General features: G+C 33.9%; 1 protein-coding gene across 1 annotated transcript; it reads right to left on the reverse strand.

Moving 5' to 3' along the window:
• Positions 1 to 17,574: 17,574 nt before the first annotated feature.
• LOC141718636 (secreted RxLR effector protein 161-like) lies at positions 17,575 to 18,183 on the reverse strand. The gene has a single exon (XM_074521015.1). It carries the CDS (start codon positions 18,181 to 18,183, stop codon positions 17,575 to 17,577), a length of 609 nt encoding a protein of 202 aa, XP_074377116.1.
• Between the last annotated feature and the right edge of the window lie 7,914 nt (positions 18,184 to 26,097).

Raw genomic sequence — 26,097 nt, forward strand, 5'->3', positions numbered from 1 at the left:
TTTAGCAATATTTCGCTCAGAATCACCAAGTAATCAACAAATCATCAAATAATACAGCGTCGTACCCTTTGACCCCTAGAGTATTAAATATCGCTCCCTTTAGCCATTTTCGTGATTAAAATGAGATATCAGACTAAATCGGAGGGTAAAATAGTCTTTATTGTAAAAAAAGGGCTAAAAGAAACGATATTTGATACTATAGGGGCAAGAAGGAACCGTATGGAGGATATACTAGCTTTGATAGAGAAGATTCATGAAGTGAAAAGAGCTGAGTGTCAAACCTTAAAATTAATTTTAATGATAGATATTTGATGCATTAGTGTCAAACGTCTCTATCATCTAGTGTCCAAAATATCTATTAATTGAATAGGTTTGTAGTTTTACCTTCCACCTGGAAAAAAAGATTAAACATAAATGCTTCCGATAAAAATATAGATGTCCGTATCTGCTCACAAACCAAAACTGCAAACATCGAATGTTTGCTTTATGCTCAGCTGCCAAACCCATCAGCCCTCTTACAGCAGCCTATCTTATCCGTCTACTGCATTGCTCAATGAGCATCTGCAGAAGTAGGACAAATTTGCAAGAAATTAAAAATGTATATTTCCAACATAACAAGCGACGGATACAAGGTTGAAAAGGTTGTACTTGATCTTTTCACGGGAATCTCCTCCTTTACGTCCTACGTCAGATGGTTTTCTAATTACAAACTGCTCTTTTATTATTATTTCTTCAGTTAACTAGCAGTGAAAAACTAGATATGAGATAACAAAGATACTTTGCTTTTGTCAGACAGCAAAGGACAAATTACTACACACCAATTTCACTTAAAACGGAGGAAGAACAAACTAGCTGTGAACAACCCTATAAATTATGTTTGATTTGTCACAGTTTAGGAGGAGCTGCTATATTAGTGTATGTTGTTACCCGCAGGATTGAGGAGAAGCCTCACAGGCTGTCCAGATTGATCTTATATACTAAGGGTACAGTCTTTAGTCCGTCATGTTCGATCATTGTATAGAGGTTTAGATATGCTTTGTACGAGCTATTTTATACACTTCACAGTATGATATATGTATTATGTTCGCTCATTTGTGATATATGTATTCTTGTCTCTCACTTCATAGAGAGAACTTGCGATCATTGTCATTAGGCAGTGTTTATTGACACATGATAGTATTCAAACGATATAACAAAAAGACAACAATGGTATCTGTTGTCATCGTATGGGAACCTACTTCTCTCGAAAGGAATCTCAGCTGAAGTGTTGAAGACAAAACTACAGGTTGCATGCACAAAACATGCACGTCACATTATGGTTAATTAACCACAAGCCAGTACTGGTGGTATAAGAAGTACAGATTGAGGTGTTTGGGAAATGGGCACTCAACAGAAATAGAACCTTATGTTTTATTAACATTCTCTTTATTTTTCTTGATCTCTGTACAATATCTTCTTGGCTTATATGCTAGAACAAAGCTTTCACCTGGGCCAATCGGCCTCCCGTTCTTCGGTAACTTTTATGTTACTGGTCCTCTACATTCAATCTACAACACAAAACTTGCACCATCCATAAAGTCTCCACATACTCATTCCACAAATAGTCTTTGGAAAGAAGACATGAGCTGCTTAACTTGGCTCGATGCACAACTACCGAGAAGTGTAATATATGTTAGCTTTGGGAGTCAGGTGGCCATCACAATAAACCAAAAGACGGAGTTGTGGATCAACAACTGATTATTAGGGAACAATTTTAGTAAAAGCCGATTTTCCATACCTTTTAACCCTTATAGTATTAGGTATGGTTCCTTTTAGCCTTTTTTCCAATAAAGACTGTTTTACCCTCTGATTTAGTCTGATATGTCGTTTTAATCACGAAAAGGGCTAAAGGGAACGATATTTAATATTCTAGGGGTCAAAGGGCATGACTTTATACTTTTGGGGCTTGTAGGTATATTGGCCCATACTTTAAGGGCCAAAAGGTCATTAAGCCATTTAAGAAAGCAACCTGACCTTGAGAATGCACGTATAATAAAGAATGCTGGCATTAATGTGGTGAATCATTACATCGAACAACTTACATAAAAATTCGATTATGGAACCCACAATTCTTCAAAGAAATTGCCATATTCTAGTCTAGATGGAATAAAATATTTCATGGAAGTGCAGGTTGCTGTATTATATTTATAATTTATTAGTCCAAAAACTCTTGCACTAGATGCAAATAACTTTGAAAATTTAGTAATTCATGCAAAGAAGGTGCAACAAATGATAGACTTGATATGATCATCCTCGGCCTGTACTCCTTTACATTTTTTAATAACCTCAAAGTAACGAGGTTGCCACATGATTTGTTGATAGTTTGTTGATATTCCCATTCTTCAATTACGACCAATATTATCCTTAATATTTTTAACTTTCCCAACTTGATCATGCATATATTATTTTCAACACACTCAATTTGGATTGAAATTTTTATCCACTTGGTATTTTTACAATCTCCAATTGTATAAGACAATACTGAAGTTGTCATGTAATGATTTTAAGAATGCTCCATTTTTGTCCATGTTCTACTTTCTTTTTCCAATTCAACTTTCTAATTTTTTTAAACACTTCTAGTTTGTCATATCAAGCCACATTAACTTGAAAAATATTCAAATTAGTGATTTATTTAAGATGTAATATTCGAGTTTTTGTAATGGAAGAATCAGGTTCAATTTTAAGACCAATGTCATTATATTTTTAAATCTCTACCATAGGCTTTATCTGTTAAAATCACATTAAATTTTAAGACGTACGTCATTATATTTTTATACGTATACTTTAGGCTTTATGTGTTCAAACATGTTTTAATGCATGAAATAGATCGAAAACCACATGGGTTGGGCAAGAATGATTCTCCATATTTTACGAATTGATTTGAAATAAATTATAAGTTATTATCTATTAATTTTTACAAACTTAAAGGGATTGGGTTGTTATTTATAAAAGTTCATGTGTATTAAAATTTATGAAAAAAATATGACTATTTTAAAAAAATTTGAAATTCCAAATGATCGATTTGCTATTAATTCAATAAAATGCTAAGATCGTTATTTAAAATTTTGTTACTACATATAAAGATAATTATAAAGGATCAATATTTTTTTTGACACACCCCCCTCTGATGTTACCAAATAAATTAAAATTCGAGATATATTTTAAAAACATTGTTATTGAAACTTGAAATGTTATAATCACAAATTATAAAAAATCAAAAACTAAATAAACTATTTGAGCTTTCAACTCGGATCCAATATTTTATTTAATATTTACATATTTATAGAAATAAAAAATAGAATGTGAAAGAAGAATAGTAACTAATACTGTGTGTATGTGGCAACCTATCAAATTAAAAAACAGAGGGGAAAAGCTGAAATTAGGTGTGAGGGGGTGCAGAGTAGTTGGGTGGGGTGATTTAGGTGACCATTAAATTAGATTGGTTTAATTTTAATTTATATTTGATCATTCAAGTATATATATATAATATATATATATATAATGTACCTTAGCCCTTTTTTCCTAAATCTTTCATTCCCCCCTATATGTGTGTATATATATATATATCAATTTCCTAAATATATATATAACTCTATCTCTCTCTATACATAAAATACACATCTTACAAATCTCTCAATCACTTTTTATTCACAAATAGTCACTTGATTACATTTCTCTCTATCCCTACTGCAATTGAAAAATGGCTCATATCAGACATGTTGGTGGATCAAGCAGCATATCTCATAATAAAAGAAGTCAATACTTTAAGCATGGAGATCTAGTTCTGGTGAAGACTGCTGACTACCCCACATGGCCAGCTGTGGTTTGTTCTTTTCATATACCATGTCTACTAATTTTCATCTTTGCAGTAGGAGCATGACCAAGTCTATTGTCCCAAAGCACAGATGTATCTTTACAAAATTGAGGCTTTATTGCTCTGCATGTTAAATTGTTGCATACTTTTACACCATCAGACTTTATATAATACAGTCCATTGCAAAAGTTTCACTTCCTGAACTGCGTTTGTGACATAATATTTGAAAATGCACTTATCAGGATTGAAGATGATATGACAATCATTATTTTTAGCAACCTTGTATATAGATAGTAAGTTATGAATAAAATTTGGAACATACAAGGTTCCCAACAACTTCAATCCATTTTTAAGTTGAAAATCACCAATAAGATGACCAAATTATCTCTGGTAGTTAGTTTAATAATGTGCTGGTGCCATATTAATATTTGTCAACAAATTTAAAGAGGTTGATATGTAATTTATGGCTCCAGAATTCACTATCCGCTCATTTGAAGAACACTATAGCACAATATCATATAGCACAATATCATAGCGGAAACCATGTCTGATAATGGAGCATCCATTTCCTCCATCCATCTGTGATATGTAGATTACCTGGAAACATCTTCGAGACCTTCTCAAACTTTTTTAAAGTCAACATAACACTACTATCACTACTACTGCAATCATCAATACTATCAGATTCAACATCATTCTGTGCATTATAACTCTATGCAACATTGTCCATTCGTCCACCTTTATTTTGATTCCATTTCTCTGAAATTCTTGAGTCACTTCCTTTATGACTCATAGATTTATTCCTTATATGATTATTATGCCACTCTGGATAATAAATTCAGTATTGAGGGAATTGTTGCTCGTGACACATTCAGCGGTATAATGGAGATAATGTCAGAGTCAAAAGACTGTATACATGGGCCAACACATCCTGCATCTGATTGTGCTAATAATGGGATTGCCCATGAGGTTTGTAATATTATATTTTTGCACCGACATTTAAATATTTTGTTAAATATTTATTTCTTGATTGGCCATAAACAATGTTAAAGCTCATATGTTTTAAATATCCTATCATCTTTAAGAATAAACTGAATTTTGTGATTTAATAAAAGTGTTAATGTGGAAACTTAATTAATATCAATATTTCGGTATATGTCTATATTAATTTGATTAAATATATAGGGTTACTTCCTTTAATCACAAGTGCATGTAGTTGGATTAGTTTTTAATTTTATATAGTAGGTAAATTTGTAATTACCTACTTTGATGATAAATATTGTTGTGTGCAGGTTACTAAACTTATAATAGAGAAGGTGGATAAAGAGCAGAATATGCACGGTAGAGTAAAAAAATTCTTTCTTGTGGATTCCATTTTGAAGCATTCACATAGGCAGAAAGGTAAAACCCACAAATTCCTGGATTTAATTATTTGTTAGGAATAGTCTACGTCACGAATCAGGATTTATCAAGGTGTCAGGATTTGACAGAGAAATCAGGATATGATCAATTGTTAGGATATGATTATTCATTGAAAGCTTCATTATCATCCATTGACAATCTATTCAATCATCCGTTGATGTCTACATATGAATATCCGTCAAAGCTATAGCATATCTCCGTTGATCAGGTTATTCGTTGAGAATGACTTGGATGACAAGTCAGAACTGCGAGATAAATTAAAAGGTGTTGATTTATAGAATTATAGTTGATATACATAGAAAGTGGTAGAATTACACTTTAACATATCTTCATAAAGATAAATATAAACTGTGATTTGATTCATCTGTTCTTACTTTACGTTCATAATACATCGATTTGTTTAGTAATTATATTCAACCCCCCTTAAACAATTACTTTACTGGGCAACAAGTGGTATCAGAGCGGTAAAATTAACTGTTAATTTGAAAAGGTCAAGATGTCTGGAAGTAAGTATGAAAGCATAAAAATTTCCATCCGGAAGAAAGCTGATTACTCTACATGGAGAGAAAAGATGTTGATGTTCGTAGAAGCTATTGATGATACATATGTTGATATCATCAAAACATGACCTCCATACCCTGTGGAAATTGTGGCTATGACCGCAAATGTTCCTCAACACTATGCCAGAAAAGAAAGATCAAAGTGGTCAGATCACTAGCAGAAGGTACAAAACAGCGGTGGATTAGTGGGATTCTCTATCGGCCTCAAAAATTCTTTCATGAACATATTTCATATCTATGCCTATCATAAATAGTCATTCCGATTTCCTACTTGTGACTTAAACAGTTATCTCGGCTCCATGCATTTATTTATCAGGCTGAGAAAGATGCAGGTAATTTGAAATTAGTAAATTTATATACAATTTGAAGACAATCCAGTACTCTCGATAGGACAGGAAGAAAGTGTTGGGATTAATCAGTTTATCAGTTCTTAGGATATTATAATGTACAATATAAATTTTTGCTGAGTATTCTGCATGGGCGTCATAGCTCAAGTCAAGCGTTGGAGCGCAGGACCTGGAACTAGTCGGTACTGATCTAAACAGATACTTGTTATATATAGGCTCATAGAAATTTTAACATTATAGCTAATGTATGTTACATAGGTAGATCTGTTTAATTATGTAAAAGATGAAGGTGCTTGGATATATCATATGCAGATGTGTACTATGTAGCTGGGCCCGGTGAACAAGCCTTGGCATACTTATATGCTTTAAGGAAGAGCTAGTACTCTGCAGTTTCCCTATAAACATGTGTGGTTATTGCAATTCTAAAAGCTCTGTTAAAGTTGATCTCATCTGAGAGTTATGGAACTTATAACACTCTAACACAGCTTGCAGCCAGATTAGATCTAAACTTGTTAAAACTGTGTTATTTTAAAATAAGGATATGATAACTACTTTTGAGCTATTTGAAAGAATAATTTAGTAGATTAGTTAAATTATAATGTAAATATGCCATTTAGGATATTCCTAAGAATCAAATATTCTGCATTACGTGTTGCACGATATATAAACTTTTCTATTTTTGCTGTGAAATAACTTCATCATCCTACTAAACGTGTCAACTGGAACAACTACTGCATGAGAGAGGGCTCCCTTTATATAAATTGTTCCACGCTGAGCAGAGTCCTAGAAACATTTTGTGATAGGATTAAGATGGAGCTCGTTTCAGTTTCGTCGTCTTAGGTAGTGGAACCAGATGCCTTAAAAAGGCAATAGAGTCCTCCGGTCTGATTCTGACAAGGCACTCGTTTTCCTCTCTAGAACATCTTTGTTTACTATTTCCAAGCTATGTACATCAGGAAAAAGATATACTTATTATCACGAATACCAAAAAAATAAATTTATATACCTTCCACTCGTCTGATTATCTTTGAGTGATTATTTTCGTCTTCTTTGATATGACTGAGTGATTTCTAGTAATTTCGTTTAGAGCTCAACACATATTTGAAGGTTCAAGAAAGGCTCCTTGAAAGAAGAAATCTATTATACCTATTATAGGTGAACATATGTTTTCTTGGTATTTGATAAATTATTTATATACAAACGTTGGAATCGAACCCCTCACCTCATGAAACAAGAAAGATTATGTTGAAGGATACAACCATTACACCAACATAATTTTTTGCACAATTTTGTAAAATCATTAACTACATCTCTTTAGCATGAGCATTTAAACCCATTTAATAAATTATACATATATCAGTTTAACACCGACTAACCCTATTAACAAATAAAATTATATTCACATCTATAATAATTGTAGTATATGAGAGTCATATTTATTAATATTTGTCTTTTTCTTAAAATAAAAATGTGTATATTATAGAAACAACATGAATATGTATAATGATTAAAATTTATTTATACAAAAAATTATTTTTGAGCGTGCGAATATTGGAAAATTTACAATAATTGTTAACCAAGGAAAAAAATTCGTCGTATAGACAAGATACGCTTGGACCAGAAAAACCCGTGCTCAAAATAACATATATTTTTCGAGCACGGTGGATAAAAAAAATCAAATGGATTCAAGTAGAGTTTTCAGTAACATATCAATAAGCTAGACCCATACTATGAGTTGTTTCATTCTATAAAGAAACCCGAACGCTCAAGAAATCCGTTGGACAAGCGGATTCACATCTCTTACAACCAACACAATATTCTCTTTTGGAGAAAAAACAATTTATTTAGGTTTATATCCCGTCTCAGGGTATCATTTGTAATACGTCGGTGGGGCAGGTTCGGACACATTGAGTGCACCCGATACATGTATCATAAGTCTTTACTAAATGTGACATTTGATATATTTATTTTTGGATGTAATAAAGTTTCCATATAGTAAACTTATAAATGAAGGGTATATTTAGATACTAGATGAATCAATGAGTTATCAGAACTTCAATTAACTCGTGTATAAAATGAATAAATTCTGATGAAAGATAGCTATTCTTCTCTATAAAAGGATGGATATAAGTTCAGAACTTAACACCGACTAACCCTATGAACAAATAAAATTATATTCACATCAATAATCATTGAAGTAGATGGGAGTCATATTTATTAATATTTGTTTTTTTCTTAAAATAAAAATATGTATATTAGATAAACAACAAGAATATGTATAATGATTGAAATTCATTTATACAGAAAATTATTTATGTGAACGACGTTTTTTGAGCCGCTAATTTACATCCTAATAACAAAAAAATTATACAAATTATGAAAATTTTAACACAAATACAAAAATTTATGATCTTAAGATAAAAAAATCAGAATAGATGTGATATCTTGGATTTAAATGTGAATTTCTCATAAAACATCAACCTGTGATTATTGTATCTTTCATCCTCTTCATAATCACAATGCTCTGAAAATAATTTAACATGATTAAAGACTATCATAGATAAATGAGAAATAGTCGGAGTGAGGACTAATTGAACAAATTTGAACTTGTTAAAGATGAAAGAAGGGTGATCAACAGAAATATAAATATACTTATACGACATGATCAATGAACGAGTTGATTTGAAATAAGTTATAGGAATAATATGAAGCAGGAATATGGATAAAAGTGATAATAGGTTTATTATCAATGTCGTGACTAAGATTTAAAGTAAGTAAACGTGTGTGCTTTAGACTGGTTCTCTATTTTCACTACAGATTATAAGATATTGTTATCCCAACTACACGAATTCAATTGACCGATATTGTTGTCTTTAACTTGGAAAATATGATTAATGTCATTAATACGATATTTAGAAATTTAAAGAATTAGATTACAATAAAAAATATTTATTGTTTTAGAAATTCAAATGTGTTTGGAGTGGAGAGGAACTACTATCAACTACTAAAATTTAAACTAATCGATATGTGAAGATTATTATAAAAAATGACCCGATTATCATAACATGAAATATAAATGCATGAAATCGAATGTAACCCGTGCTTTGTACCGGCTATCATGCTAGTTCAAAAGAAACTTCAAATCAGGAAAATTACTTCATAAAATTTATGAAAGCCTGCTGCATATTGGTTTGGTTAGTTAGATGGTGATATTAATTAATTAACTAATGTCAGATACTTACTTAATTACGTGCTTAATTGCTACATGCTTTTGTTGTCAAAAGGCAAAACATGACCTTTTCAAGATTTTTTTTTGTGGAAATGAGTTGAAATTTTGTTTAAAATCAAAATTACCCTATCAAGTGATGATCATATTTCATCTTTGATCATGGATGACATGCACCCGTTAATCTTTCATCTTATTGAATAAAGTGATTGATTAATGAGTTTTTCATTTTACTGCATGCATTTTGAAGTGTTATAAGTTAGTAGGTGTTATACACTGGATTTCACGGTCTTCTATTTTATTGGATTGGTTAGATTTAAAACTAGTCATTATTTCTTTATATGTGTTTGTTTTTAAGTTTTTTTAAGAAAAATGTTATGAACATTTAATTGTAATGTTTTTTTAATGAAATGTTTTTCATTATTTTCTAACTCTGAATTATCTTTATATGTGAATGTTCCCGCATAGTTGATTATTTGGATGTTTTGTCATTGATTACACATAATAAACGACTCATATTTACCTAATTTAGAGGGTTCCATCATTGTCTAATGATAAATTCGTGGATTTTAACTCTGGTAAATATACACCATGTGCAAGGATTTAACAATGTTATATAAGCATCTGTATCACAAATCAAGAATATGTTTGTTGACCATTGATACATTATGAAAGCATCAAATCTTGATATTTTAACTTGCTTATCACCGTATCTTTTTCAATGAATGCTTGTCAAAATGGTAACACTTTCTCCTAAACTCTAACACTTTCCCAATCCTAAATATCTTTGCTTTGTAGTGTTGATATGGAGGTCGGAAAAGTATCCGACAACCTTCTACCCCTTCAGCCGAAAATTAGAGTTGATAAACTTCAATCTGATTAAACCACCTCAAATGCTTCTCAATAAGCATTAGATGGAAAAACCGATGCAAAAAAAATCAATCCGAAGGGAGTATGTCAGAGGTTATTTGGTGAGGGAAAGGGTGATCATCAAAGAAGTCCCAAGAATAAAGAGTTAGAGTTTATTGAGGATTTGTCGAGCCAAGCCACAGTGCATCTTTTGAAAAAGATGTAGTTGTTAAAATGGATTGAACACATTCTTAGATCCATCCTCCCAAAAGGATTAAGCTATTGGAATGAGTTCCCATCCATAAACAGAGTATAGGGGGATGAGGACACACTAAGCCTAAAAGTCTTACCCTTAAACTATTAATTGAAGCAGCAGTAGTAAAACCCTTGGGTACACAAGGTGCACACACTACATGAAGCATGATCTTTGATCTTGCACAAGCGCCTTCTTAAACTCAGTTTGATGTTACCTCATCAAATGTGAAGTCGCAACCAAAACTCAATCATTTCAAACTAAAGGTCATCTATTTTTTTCTCACATATTAATTGTTGATTTTTCATTCTTAATTTTCATGAAGAAGCCAAAACTCTGATACTGATGATCATCATTTACAGAATAATTTTTTGAATCATTAATTATCTTTTGAAATTATAATGAGTATATCTGTGCACAAAAAATATTATCAATCTTCAGAAAATTAAATCTTGTAATTTTCTCACTAGCAATTTTCTTTCTTATCTCAATGGATATTTTTCATTCAACTGATAAATGTTAGTCCTTCAATAGCTAAAGTTCAATGATAGCAATTGAAACTTCTAATTGTTTCATCAATGGTTATCCCATAGTCATCGATGTAGCTCTATTAGATCAAACAATTACATTAATACCTTTTAGGATTGAGGGAAGAGAGTGACTATCTCTGAGAGTGAAAAGTTGTCTTGAAGGCATACAAAAGGAAAGTGAATGAGAGAGGCAAGCCAAATTTTTTTGGACTTGCAAGTGAGACTGAGAGTACAACCTTAGTAGGTAATAGCGAGGGTGTGAGTTGTTTGAACCAGTGGGAGCCCCCGATGCAAGAATAGAGAGATCATGGGAGAAATGTTGTTCATCACTGATGCAACCATAATGCTCAAACTTCATGAACTATATTAAACCCTTGATGCTAACAAAATGAAGAGGCTTGCTAAGATGTTCAGAACAAAATCTCAACAGACTTGTTCCTGGAAGAATCCACCAAAGGGGTTACTTTAAACTCAAGGATGAAGGTAAAATGAGAGGAGTCTTCAGTTGATGTATAAAATTGAACAATGCTGACAATAAAATCTGGAAATCTAAGCAGTTCAAACTCAACACCATCATAAGAGATTGGTCAGAACTAAGACATGACTAAACAAGTCATATCAAGTGGGAAAATTTAAGTCTCAATCAGCTATATCGAGGAGCAAGAATCTCACAGTAGCATCTCTTGCCTTTTTGTCTAAATTTTCTTGCTTATTTCTTCAAGAAGCTTAACAAGAGTAAATTATGATGTCTTGAATATCTATATGTCTAAAATGTGTTTTGTTATTATTAAGGCTGTAAATTTATGGATGTTATTATATCAATCATAGATTGGGGGAGATTATTAGGAATTAAACTTGAATCTTGATGATAAGCAAAATATATAACATAATTATGTTAAGTCAAATTATAGTCTTCAATGGCTAGCCGTTGAAAAGGTAGCTCATCAACTGATTGATGAGGTTTTTGTAATATTTTCTATGAGATTTTTGTTATAGTTAGTGAGGTTATTGTTCATTTTAAATTCATGAGATGACATATAATTCTAATATAAGTAAAGTGAGTCTTCATCTGCTAAGTGAAGTTTCAACATCAATGGCTAATGACATGAAGCCATCAACGACTAAATTAATCAGTCTTCACCGCTAAAAAGATTCAAATACCTGGTGATAGTGACTTGACAATGGTCATATCTTGAGTATGACACAACACACATGTTGATTGGAATCTCAGCAATGAAAATGGAAGTCAAGATAAACTTTGCATGTGATCTTTGATTCTAAAGAAGAAGAAATAATCTATTTTCACGCATTGGCAAATTGGAGGGATATTCAAAGCAATATATCTAGATTAATTCAAGCCTCATTATCAAGCATCATAGGAAAGAATGCCTTAGCAATTTTACTGGACCTAGAAGACTGTGCTATGTATTTTCTAGTAAAGATTGTAACTTGGTAATATATAAATCAAGTAGTAGTAGCAGTATCTCTTAAGAAATAGTTTAGAAGTGTTAATAGTCGGAAGAATTTTCTTGAGAGAAACACTGAAAACGCAGCTGTCAATTGCATTTGTAATTTACACAAATTATTTCTTTAATATATATATATATATATATATATATATATATATATCTCAGTTGGAAAGCTAAAAAATAAATTACCTGAAAATTTTAATTTGGGTGCTATTATAAAGCAAAAATTATCTGTTTAAAATCATCAAAAAAATTGATTTGTATTCACCCCTTCTACAAATCAACATTAATGATTGTAAGAGAATAACACGAGCCATGCATGGACTTTACTTACATACATAAATATCCATACAATAATCTTATTTATAAAAATTATTTTTTTTAGTAATTTAAGCCACACACGGACTTTACTTGTATACATACATATACACATATAAGGAGGTTATCAAATGAGAAATCAAATTAAAATTAGGGGCTCAAACTCCCTTTAAGAAAATAATGGAGTAAACAAATCTTTAGTATAAATTAAGAAACATATTTCATTAGGGCTGAACATTCGGTCGATTCGGTCCAAAACCGGACTGACAAATAAACTGAAAAATCGAATTATCATATTTTCTTGGACCGAAATTGTATTATGCACCAGACCGAACCGAATGGTCCGGTTTTGGACAAACGGGTCGAATTTTTTGAAAAAAATAAAATTATATTAAAATTTTAAACCAAAAATTATAAAATCTAAAATATAATTAAAGTAAGGTGATATGTAGAGTTTTAAGAGTGTATAAATACAATTATAAATTTAAATTTATTATTAAAATTTTTAAGATATATGTAAAAGATATAATATAAAATTATAGTATTTATGATTTGGTCTATTCGTTCCGGACTGAATAGACCGAATTTTCTAGAAAATCGGGACCAGACCGAACGGAATTAGCACAGTTCGGTTTTTCGATTTCGGTACATTTGATCTCTCTAAAACACATCATATAATCTTTAGTTTTATTTCTTATATTCTGAACTATATAACTTAACTAACTTATAACAAAATATTAATGTATAAAGAATAATGTACCGTTAACATGACTAACAAAGAGACTTAACTACCCTAACATGTTGCACTCACTGTTGTTGTATTGTAAGTTATGTTGGAAGCGTATATGGGCTTGGGCTTAATATAGATCAAATTGATATGACTCAAACACACACTGTATATCTTTGATATTGAAACAAACACCAAGTTTATTTTAAATCTCACAACCACAAAGCTACAGCTTGACACAAGGCTACGGCCTTATTTCTTTCTCTCTGTTGCTTTACAAACTCACTTCTGTGTATTCTATTACATTCAGAGAGGACCAGCCTATTTATAGGCTTCATATATGCATGCATTACATCAGGGCTTACATCACTACTATTTATTACTACATAGATTTTTACCAGCCTACAATACTGACTAACTTAACATGCAGCCTACCATATTTTACGTATCTATAATTATTGCCAGCCTTCAGACCTTATCTTGACAACCCAGCCTTCTAATCTTGAACAACTGTTATATGCTACGCATTTCAAGGGAGACTTCATCACATCTCTTGTATGAATTCTTGACCATGCATGCAGGTTGCCTACCATAATATATGCTTCTCTGTTGCTGGATATATAGCTGGTGCCTGGTGTAGTGTCAACCTTGAATACTATCACCATAATTTATTACACACGCCACCTTGCATGTATTGGTAATCTAGTGCCCACCATATTTTTAGGAATTAACTTCTGGTTGCTGCTCTTATTTTCTTTCCTTCATATTACTACATCTATAACCCAGCTGTATGTTATTTATTTCAAATTATGGAAGAGTTTGAATTCTAACACTCCCCCTCAAACTCGACTTTGCATTCCGAGCTTCATCTTCATTTTGTGAAATACTTCCGGCTTCAATGGCTTCGTAAATATATCCGCTAAATTTTCTTCAGTCCTGCAGTGCACCAATTCCACAATTTTGTCGTTCACCTGTTCTCGAATAAAATGATATTTAATATTGATGTGCTTGCTTCGACTGTGTGACACTGGATTTTTCGCTAGAGAAATAGCAGATTTATTATCCACGTAAATAGTAACCGGATCTTCCTTGCCAAGTTTTAACTCTCCCAATATGTAGCCTAGCCACATAGCTTGACACGCGCATGCTGCTGCTGCGATGTATTCCGCCTCACATGTTGAGAGAGCAACTGTTTGCTGCTTCTTTGATGACCACGAAAATATCGCCGAACCGATATGAAAAGCATATCCAGAAGTGCTTTTCCCGTCATCCAAATCACCACCATAATCACTATCTGAGTAACCAACTAATTTTGAATTCTGAGAGTGTGTATAAAATAGACCATGATCGAGTGTTCCTTTTATGTACCTCAAAATTCTTTTAGCTGCCATGAAGTGATCTTGCTTCGGCTTCTCCATGTACCTACTAACTAGTCCAACCCCATACATGATATCTGGACGAGTAAAAGTTAGGTACCTCAGACTTCCAACCAGACTTTTGAACAATGTCGGATTTACCGACTTCCTTGTTGAATCAATTCTGAGCTTTATGCTTGCTTCTGCTGGTGTGCTCACCGGCTTGCATTCCTCCATTCTGAATTTCTTTAAAATCTGCTCAACATACTTTTTCTGCGACATAAAGATCCCATCTTTGCTTTGCTTGACTTCGACTCCAAGAAAGTAAGACATTTGACCAATATCTGTCATCTCAAATTCGTTAGTCATAACTTTCTTAAAATCATCAAACATACCAGGGTTGTTTCCAGTAAAAATCATGTCATCCACGTATAAGCACATGATCATAATATCTCCCCCTGAATTTGTTTTCGTGTAAAGTGCATGCTCGTAGGGACTCTTCACAAAACCATTTTTCTGGAAATATTCATCAACCCTTGTGTTCCATGCTCGCGGAGCTTGCTTCAAACCATACAGTGCTTTCTTTAGTCGGTAGACTTTATCTTCCTTGCCTTTCTGAACATATCCCGGTGGTTGCTCGATATAGACTTCTTCTTCAAGATAACCATTCAAGAATGCTGACTTCACATCCATCTGATATATCTTCCACTGATTCTGAGCTGCGATTGCTGTAAGAAGTCTTATGGTATCAACTCTTGCAACCGGAGCAAATACCTCATCATAGTCAATCCCATATCTCTGCTTGTAGCCTTTAGCCACCAACCTTGCCTTGTGCTTTTCCACTTCACCGTCTTGGTTGGTCTTTGTCTTGTAGACCCATTTGACACCAATTGCTTTGTGTTCTTCTGGAAGAGTTGTGAGCTCCCAAGTATCATTCTTCTTGATTGCACCAATTTCTTCATCCATTGCTTTATTCCATTTGCTTTCTTCAGAAGCTTCTTCAAATGTAACGGGATCACACTCAGCCATTAAGCAAAACAATGAATAATCAAAGGTAGTTTGTACCGGACTTGTTGCATCATAGATATCATTTAGACTCCGCATTTTTCTTGGTGCTCCCCCTGAACTGTTGCTATTGCTGCTTCCTGAACTCGATGGTGTCGAGGCAGGAGTTTGTTGGTTTGGACTTTGTGAAGGAGTTGGATCATTATTTCCATCATCTTGAACATTGGTGTCATCACCGTCATCATCTTCATCCTGAAAAAACAAACCAGCAACTTTTCTTTCTTCCTCACTCCATCTCCAGTAATCTGATTCGTCAAACTCAACATCTCGAGAAATGATTAATTTCTTCGTGAGGGGATTGTAGAGTCTGTACGCCTTGCTTCTTTTGTCATATCCGGTAAAGATGCACTTCTCGCCTTTATCATCCAGCTTGTTCCTTTTCTGATCTGGAACATGTGCATATGCAATGCACCCAAAAATTCTGAGATGTCCAACAGATGGTTTGCTACCACTCCATGCTTCATTTGGAGTTTTGTTTCTGACACTTTTAGTTGGACAACGATTCAACAAATAAACTGCACATAGAACGGCTTCAGCCCAGAAAGTTCTCGGCATATGCTTTGCTTTGACCATGCTCCTTGCCATGTCAAGAATAATGCGATTCTTCCTTTCTGCAACACCATTTTGTTGAGGAGTGTATGCCGTTGTTAGCTGATGATTAATTCCATGTGCTTGCCAGAAATAAATGAACCAGAAAATTTGTGTGAAGCATGTGTTAAGGGGAAGCAACACAGACAAAGTTTTCCCGTTGGAAAATCATGGAGAGCCAGGAGGCCACTGGAGATTGTTCATACAGATATTGCTGGTCCATTTGATATTCCGTCACTTGGAGGTAACAGGTATTACCGAACATTTATTGATGACTTGTTGGAAGCGTATATGGGCTTGGGCTTAATATAGATCAAATTGATATGACTCAAACACACACTGTATATCTTTGATATTGAAACAAACACCAAGTTTATTTTAAATCTCACAACCACAAAGCTACAGCTTGACACAAGGCTACGGCCTTATTTCTTTCTCTCTGTTGCTTTACAAACTCACTTCTGTGTATTCTATTACATTCAGAGAGGACCAGCCTATTTATAGGCTTCATATATGCATGCATTACATCAGGGCTTACATCACTACTATTTATTACTACATAGACTTTTACCAGCCTACAATACTGACTAACTTAACATGCAGCCTACCATATTTTACGTATCTATAATTATTGCCAGCCTTCAGACCTTATCTTGACAACCCAGCCTTCTAATCTTGAACAACTGTTATATGCTACGCATTTCAAGGGAGACTTCATCACATCTCTTGTATGAATTCTTGACCATGCATGCAGGTTGCCTACCATAATATATGCTTCTCTGTTGCTAGATATATAGCTGGTGCCTGGTGTAGTGTCAACCTTGAATACTATCACCATAATTTATTACACACGCCACCTTGCATGTATTGGTAATCTAGTGCCCACCATATTTTTAGGAATTAACTTCTGGTTGCTGCTCTTATTTTCTTTCCTTCATATTACTACATCTATAACCCAGCTGTATGTTATTTATTTCAAATTATGGAAGAGTTTGAATTCTAACACTCCCCCTCAAACTCGACTTTGCATTCCGAGCTTCATCTTCATTTTGTGAAATACTTCCGGCTTCAATGGCTTCGTAAATATATCCGCTAAATTTTCTTCAGTCCTGCAGTGCACCAATTCCACAATTTTGTCATTCACCTGTTCTCGAATAAAATGATATTTAATATTGATGTGCTTGCTTCGACTGTGTGACACTGGATTTTTCGCTAGAGAAATAGCAGATTTATTATCCACGTAAATAGTAACCGGATCTTCCTTGCCAAGTTTTAACTCTCCCAATATGTAGCCTAGCCACATAGCTTGACACACGCATGCTGCTGCTGCGATGTATTCCGCCTCACATGTTGAGAGAGCAACTGTTTGCTGCTTCTTTGATGACCACGAAAATATCGCCGAACCGATATGAAAAGCATATCCAGAAGTGCTTTTCCCGTCATCCAAATCACCACCATAATCACTATCTGAGTAACCAACTAATTTTGAATCCTGAGAGTGTGTATAAAATAGACCATGATCGAGTGTTCCTTTTATGTACCTCAAAATTCTTTTAGCTGCCATGAAGTGATCTTGCTTCGGCTTCTCCATGTACCTACTAACTAGTCCAACCCCATACATGATATCTTGACTCTGATATCTTCGGCTTCTCCATGTACCTACTAACTAGTCCAACACCTTACTCCGCTCATTGACAAGAAAATTTGACTATGTCGTTACTTCTATCGAGGAGTCAAAAGATTTGTCCACAATTTCTATTGATGAGCTAGTTGGTTCACTTCAAGCCCATGTGCAGCGGATGAACCAGTATGATGATACAAGCCATTTAGAAAAGGCATTGCAAAGTAAGGTGTCCATTGGTGAAAGTTCAAGCAGTAGCAGTTCTGGTCGTGGAAGAGGTGGCTTTAGAGGTGGCTACCGTGGTGGAAGAGGACGTGGAAGACAGTCCTTCAACAGAAGCCAGAACACTGAAGGTTATCGTCCATCTGGACGTGGTCAGAATTTTAGAGGTCGAGGACGAGGAGGATTTCAACGAGGAGAGCAAGAAAAATGTTTGGTATCTTGACTCTGGTGCGAGCAACCACATGACAGGCCACAAGGATTTATTTACGGAGATAGACGAGACCATCAGCGGAGAAGTTACGTTTGGTGATTCATCGAAGATTCCAGTCAAAGGCAAAGGTACAATTACGATTGTATTGAAGACTGGTGAGAAAAAGTTTATTAATGATGTTTACCATATACCTGCTTTGAAAAGTAACATCATCAGTCTTGGCCAACTTGTGGAGAAAGGATATTATATACAGATGCAGGATAATTCTCTCGTCATCAGGAATCAGGATCGAGAATTAATTGCAGATGTGGAGATGTCAAAGAATCGTTTGTTTACACTTGATATGCAGACGAAGGCGCAGAAGTGTTTAAAGTCGGTCATTAAAAATGACTCGTGGTTGTGGCATTTAATTTTTCGGTCATCTTGGATTTTCTGGCTTGAAATTATTGTCAAAAACAAAGATGGTGGACGGTTTGCCAGAAATAAATGAACCAGAAAATTTGTGTGAAGCATGTGAATGCAAAGTCGAGTTTGAGGGGGAGTGTTAGAATTCAAACTCTTCCATAATTTGAAATAAATAACATACAGCTGGGCTATAGATGTAGTAATATGAAGGAAAGAAAATAAGAGCAGCAACCAGAAGTTAATTCCTAAAAATATGGTGGGCACTAGATTACCAATACATGCAAGGTGGCGTGTGTAATAAATTATGGTGATAGTATTCAAGGTTGACACTACACCAGGCACCAGCTATATATCCAGCAACAGAGAAGCATATATTATGGTAGGCAACCTGCATGCATGGTCAAGAAGGATTTATTTACGGAGATAGACGAGACCATCAGCGGAGAAGTTACGTTTGGTGATTCATCGAAGATTCCAGTCAAAGGCAAAGGTACAATTACGATTGTATTGAAGACTGGTGAGAAAAAGTTTATTAATGATGTTTACCATATACCTGCTTTGAAAAGTAACATCATCAGTCTTCGCCAACTTGTGGAGAAAGGATATTATATACAGATGCAGGATAATTAATTCTCGATCCTGATTCCTGATGACGAGAGAATTATTATGAAGCATTCACATTCACATAGGCAGAAAGGTAAAAACCCCAGATTTCTGGATTTAATTATTATATTTACTCCACTTTCAAACTTTTATTTGCTTCACTTCTTTGCATTAGTGGTTGTTATGATTGTTTCTTGTGTATATTAGCATCTATCCAGATTCAATGCAATTGTAAGATATTGCCTGGCGTGTTTTATGAAGAGCATGATCAGTACAAATGACTCAATTTTTTCTTAAAATTTTGTAGACTTTGCCGGAGCTTGTTTGGTTACCGTCGTGCAAGATCAGTTGCCTCGGCTGTTAGGAGCTGCTGCTCCATCAGGGGCTCACCCCGGAGAGAATCATAAGCAGTGTGCTAAGGTATCATTTACTGATATGATCACTTGAATGATTTTTTAACATTGCACTTTTCCATAACCTTCTTTTAAGTACAATCTATAACTACAGATTCTGCGATTATGGATTAAAAGGAAGATTATACCAAAATCACATCTTCAGCCTTACGTTGATCATATAGAGCATTTAATCAGAAATTCATCTCAAGAAGACATATATGTAATTCAATCAAGATCGACTGATGGCAGGTCAGAAATTATTAATATTGAGATCATGTAGCCTGTTTTGTTACATTCATTACACATTTGTTTCTTATCTAATGTTTTTCCAAGGTCAATTACAAGAAACTTTTAACATATATCTCCTTTCTAATTGGCAAAATTTTTATTGGCAGTTATTTAACTACTAACTTGTTCTCATAGCTTAAAAGTGTAATTAGATACATTCACCACAAAAAATAACACAATTTTTAATTAATTATGGACTATTTTACCCATTACAGTTCCTTTCCATACGAAGTGTAGTAACCATATTATATGCAATTTCCTTCATATTACTCTCTTCTTTCATTCATAAGATGCCTTTTTGTTTTTTAGATCCGGATAACCTCAATATTTTTTATTTTCGGCTTAAATTTTTAACAATCTTAAAATATTTAATTTAATCCTTTGATTATCTTCAAATTAAAATTTCATAAGAATTTTTCTTATGAGCCATATAATTTCCAAGTATGCCAATCAGCCCTGTTAGGAAAGTTGAATTTTGTGAAAAGATATACATGTGCTTGGTTTTTGTCAACCGGTGTTGGGATTTAACATCAACCTCAAATTTCACTGAGTCTTACATTCTTAGTTACTCATTCTTAGTTTTTCACACAGCAATGTTGCTGTCCTTGGCCATTTGCTTTCACACATGTCTGCTGAAGAAGATGAAATCCATAAGATATCGTGCAATCAGGAGCTCAAAATGAAGGATGTCTCGGTCAACCACAAGGATGAAAAGGAAAATTCTGCTCACGGGAACGGTTCAGATGGAAGGGAAAGGAACTTACCACCATTACCACCTGATTCTCCTCCTCATCCTCCTCCTCCCCCTTTGTCACCACCATCACCACCTGATTCTCCTCCTCCCCCTTTGCCTCTTTCACCAAAGCCCCAACTTCCACCTAATCCTCGGTCATGCCCCACTCCACTACCACCTTTTCCTATTGAGGATCCTATTCGATATTCTTCACATATCCAGAGAGCACCACCTCCTATTATGGGTGATACTCAATATAACCAAGATCTTTATTGCTCATATGATTTAATAATCTAAGTCTTCAAATTTTTGTAAATCGATTGAAAATATTAAATTTTTTTGCAGGGCCATGGTGTCAGCCATTAATATCGCGTCCAACATTTAGTTACTTTTGGAGGCCGTCCTGATCGAACGGGAAGATACCTTGTCCATCAGTTGTCTGCTCACATGTAAGCTTCTTTGTAAGCAACTCTAGAGTGTTCAAATCTAGTGTGCACCATCAAGAAGAAATTTTCTTTGTTGAAAAGATGAGGTTATGAGAAGATATTAAAAATAAACCTGAAATTGTATAATATTTTTTTTCAAAGCCATGTAAGAATGAAACTAAGTATATATGCAGTTTTGGCCAGTTTGCATTTGCCAATTTACTTAAAAAGCAAAATATTTGTGCAGATTTTTTCCGGGGTCTCGCAAACCATGTTTTTAGAGGAATGATTTAGGAAATGCATACATGTAAAAGAAGTTAAATGACGTCACGATGAATAGAATTTCCGGAGGGGATTTTTACTAAACTATGATTTAAAACTCATAACACAGGCATGATATTAAGATTGATAACTACACATATACAATTAGATATTCATATAATATTGTATTGGAAAATATTGAACTCATGATGTATGAGGAGAAAATATTGAAATTGTTATGTAATGATTTAAAGAAGGCTCCATTTTCGTCCATGTTTTGCTTTCTATTCCGATTCAACTTTTTATTTTTTGAATACTTCTCGTTTGTCATATTAGGCCACATTAACTTAATAAAATACTCAAATTTATCATTTTTTTAAGTTGTAACATTCATAGTCTTTGTAATCCCGCTCAATTTTAAGACGTATGTCATTATATTTGTATATATCTACTTAGACATCATGTGTTCAAACATGTTTTAATGTATGAAATAGATTGAAAGCTATAGAGAATGGACAAGAAAGATTATAAATATTTGTCGGATTGATGTGAAGCAAATTTCATGTTACTATTTAGTAATATTTATAAACTTGAGGGTCTATGTTGTTATTTATGAAAGTTCATGTGGAAATAGCATTTATCTTTATTAAGTCTTTTTTTGGAGCACTTAACACATGGCTCTTACAATTAACCTCCACATCTACGGTCTACACTCTATAGTCTTCTCCAATCCTCAGGTACGCTCTACTATCTTTTAAGTCTATTTGAATTCATATGCTCATCTCTTCCACTTCTAACCATTCTTCTCCTATTTTAGAAATTGTTTTTGAGAACTAAACTTGCCACCGGATAGAATACACATTTGGAAAAAATATTTGCCTATTCAAAATCTTATTGTAAATTTCCGTTGTAGTATAGTTAATCAAGATTTTTTTGGTTATATTCACATAAAATTGTTCTTTCCCCATCTATCTTATGTATCTGTGAATAAGTTAAAGCTTTGTGAATTAATTTCCATGTCTTGTAAATTGGCTTCAAATATAATAGATGGAGATAAAGAGGTATCCATATCTTGAGTTGTTACTAGTTACCTTTCACTTATACACATAATCGGACACATGTGTAGTACCAAAATATCATTATTTCCTGTGTTATTAATGTCACATATATAAACTGTGTCGACCCTACTCAATCTATTATGTTATCTTTGCAGACTCTCCATTATCTCCCAACTTTTGTGCTCAAATTATTTAGCAAATTATAGTGTACTCGTTAAAAGTCGCTTAAACAATCTTCTATTAACCAAAGTCGATGCCATTAGGTTTCTTGATTCCAGCTTATGTTACGAGGATGCCATAATTGCAAAATCGTGTGTTGAATTAGATCAATTTCAAGAGTGATGTTATTCATTTAGACTAGAGTGACTTTGTCAGTCCCACCCTAGTCGGCGGTTGACTAGAATTTGAAGTAGAATCTGGACGCTAAAGAATATAAAAAGAAGTTATTTTAGGTGAGGTGAAAGAACAAAAAAATAATAAGCAGAGAAAAGTAGATGTACTTCTACAATTAAGCAAAATGAGATGCTGTGGGGCTAGCCTGTGTGCCTCAACATCTTTCGTCTTGCTGAAAGTCCCCTCCATGCAAGTCACACACGAAGAATAGAAACTGCAAGGTCCCAAATGGATCAACAAAATTGGACATCTTCATACCTCTGTCATTCACGTTATGAAAAGGTTGAGGTTAGTTGGGCGTTTGAGAAAAAGAAAGGTGGGAAGTTAAAAAAATCCGACCAGTTTTAGGAAGGATAGGGTGCACCGAATAACGGAGAGAAAACCGGACTAAAAGATTATATTCTCTAAAGCGTGTACTACAACATTTCTTCTTTTAGCACCTCTGTACATCCTAACTTGTATTTTTTCACTTACTATTGTCGGAAAAATATTATGATCAATACAAGATAGTAGATTATAAGATACTTTAGTATTCTTTAGATTTTTAACTAATCTTATCACCAGAAAGTATACGATGCAGAAACTTAAATTATATGGAATTTCATATAGAGGTTAAAGAACGTAACCTTTGTAACTCTAAATAAACCATTTAAACAAAAAAATCAGTTTGAAGCAGGCATCCCAAGAGGTAACAGTCATTGTGTAAGATGGACATAAATCTAACTAACATGAGGGTCATTTTTCCGGACATGATAAATATTTATGAAGTCTTAAAGACCTTTTGCCCCTTAAAGTATGGCCAATGTACCTACCAGCCCTAAAAGTATGGAGTCGTACCCTTTGACCCCTAGAGTATTAAATATCATTCCCTTTATCCATTTTCGTGATTAAAACGATATATCACACTAAATCAAAGGGTAAAACAGTCTTTATTGTAAAAAACGGCTAAAAGGAACGATATTTGATACTATAGCGGCTAGAAGGAACCGTATGGAGGATATACTAGCTTTGATAGAAAAGATTCATGAAGTGAAAAGAGCTGAGTGTCAAACCTTAAAATTAATTTTAATGATAGATATTTGATGCATTAGTGTCAAACGTCTTTATCATCTAGTGTCCAAAATATCTATTAACTGAATAGGTTTGTAGTTTTACCTTCCACCTGGAGAAAAAGATTAAACATAAGTGCTTCTGATAACAAAATATAGATGTCCGTATGTGCTCACAAACCAAAACTACAAACATCAAATGTTTCCTTTATGCTCAGCTGCCAAACCCATCAGCCCTCTTACAGAAGCCTATCTTATCCATCTACTGCATTGCTCAATGAGCATCTGCAGAAGTAGGACAAATTTGCATAATTTGAGACACTCTGAGTTGCTTTAAGTAAGCATAAAACTTTAACAAAATGTCATGACCTGCAAGAAATTAAAAATGTGTATTTCCAACATAACAAGCGATGGATACAAGGTTGAAAAGGTTGTACTTGATCTTTTCACGGGAATCTCCTCCTTTAAGTCCTACGTCAGATGGTTTTCTAATTGCAAACTACTATTTTATTATAATATCTTCAGTTAACTAGCTGTGAAAAACTAGATATGAAATAAAAAAGATACTTTTCTTTTGTCAGACAACCCTATAAGATATGTTTGATTTGTCACAGTTTAGGAGGAGCTGCTATATTAGTGTATTTTGTTACCCGCAGGATTGAGGATAAGCCTCATAGGCTGTCCAGATTGATCTTATATACTAAGGATACAGTCTTTAGTCCATCATGTTCGATCATTGTATAGAGGTTTATATATGCTTTATACGAGCTATTTTGTACACTTCACAGTGTGATATATGTATTATGTTCACTCGTTTGTGATATATGTATTCTCGTCTCTCACTTCACAGAGAGAACTTGCGATCATTGTCATTAGGCAATGTTTATTGACACATGATGGTATTCAAATGATATAACCAAAAGACAACAATGGTATCCGTTGTCATCGTTTGGGAACCTACTTCTCTCGAAAGGAATCTCAGCTGAAGTGCTGAAGATAAAACTACAGGTTGCATGCACAAAACATGCACGTCACATTATGGTTATTTAACCACAAGCTAGTACTGGTGGTATAAGAAGTAGAGATTGAGATGTTTGGGTAATGGGCACTCAACAAAAATGGAACCTTATGTCTTATTAACATTTTCTTTATTTTTCTTGATCTTTGTACAATATCTTCTTGGTTTATATGCTAGAACAAAGCTTTCACCTGGGCCAATCGGCCTCCCTTTCTTGGGTAACTTTTATGTTATTGGTCCTCTACATTCAATCTACAACACAAAACTTGCACCTTCCATAAAGTCTCCATATGCTCATTCCACAAATAGTCTTTAGAAAGAAAACATGAGCTGCTTAACTTGGCTCGATGCACAACTACCGAGAAGTGTAATATATGTTAGCTTTGGGAGTTAGGTGGCCATCACAATAAACCAAAAGACGGAGTTGTGGATCAACAACTGATTAGTAGGGAACAATTTTAGTAAAAGCCGATTTTCCATACCTTTTAACCTTTATAGTATTAGGTATCGTTCCTTTTAGCCTTTTTTACAATAAAGACTATTTTACCCTCTGATTTAGTCCGATATGTCGTTTTAATCACGAAAAGGGCTAAAGGGAACGATATTTAATATTCTAGGGGTCAAAGGGTACGACTTTATACTTTTGGGGCTTGCACGTTTATTGGTCCATACTTTAAGGGCCAAAAGGTCATTAAGCCATTTAAGAAAGAAACGTGACCTTGAGAAATGCACGTAGAATAAAGAATGCTAGCATTAATTTGGTGAATCATTACATCGAACAACTTACATAAAAATTCGATTATGGAACCCACAATTCTTCAAAGAAATTGCCATATTTTAGTCTAGATGGAAT

Source organism: Apium graveolens, chromosome 1 (genome assembly GCF_009905375.1).
Source record: "Apium graveolens cultivar Ventura chromosome 1, ASM990537v1, whole genome shotgun sequence".
Taxonomy (NCBI): Eukaryota; Viridiplantae; Streptophyta; class Magnoliopsida; order Apiales; family Apiaceae; genus Apium; species Apium graveolens.

Coding starts and splice junctions, on each gene's coding strand:
- LOC141718636 (XM_074521015.1), bottom strand. CDS start 18,183: ATGTATGGGGTTGGACTAGTTAGTAGGTACATGGAGAAGCCGAAGCAA.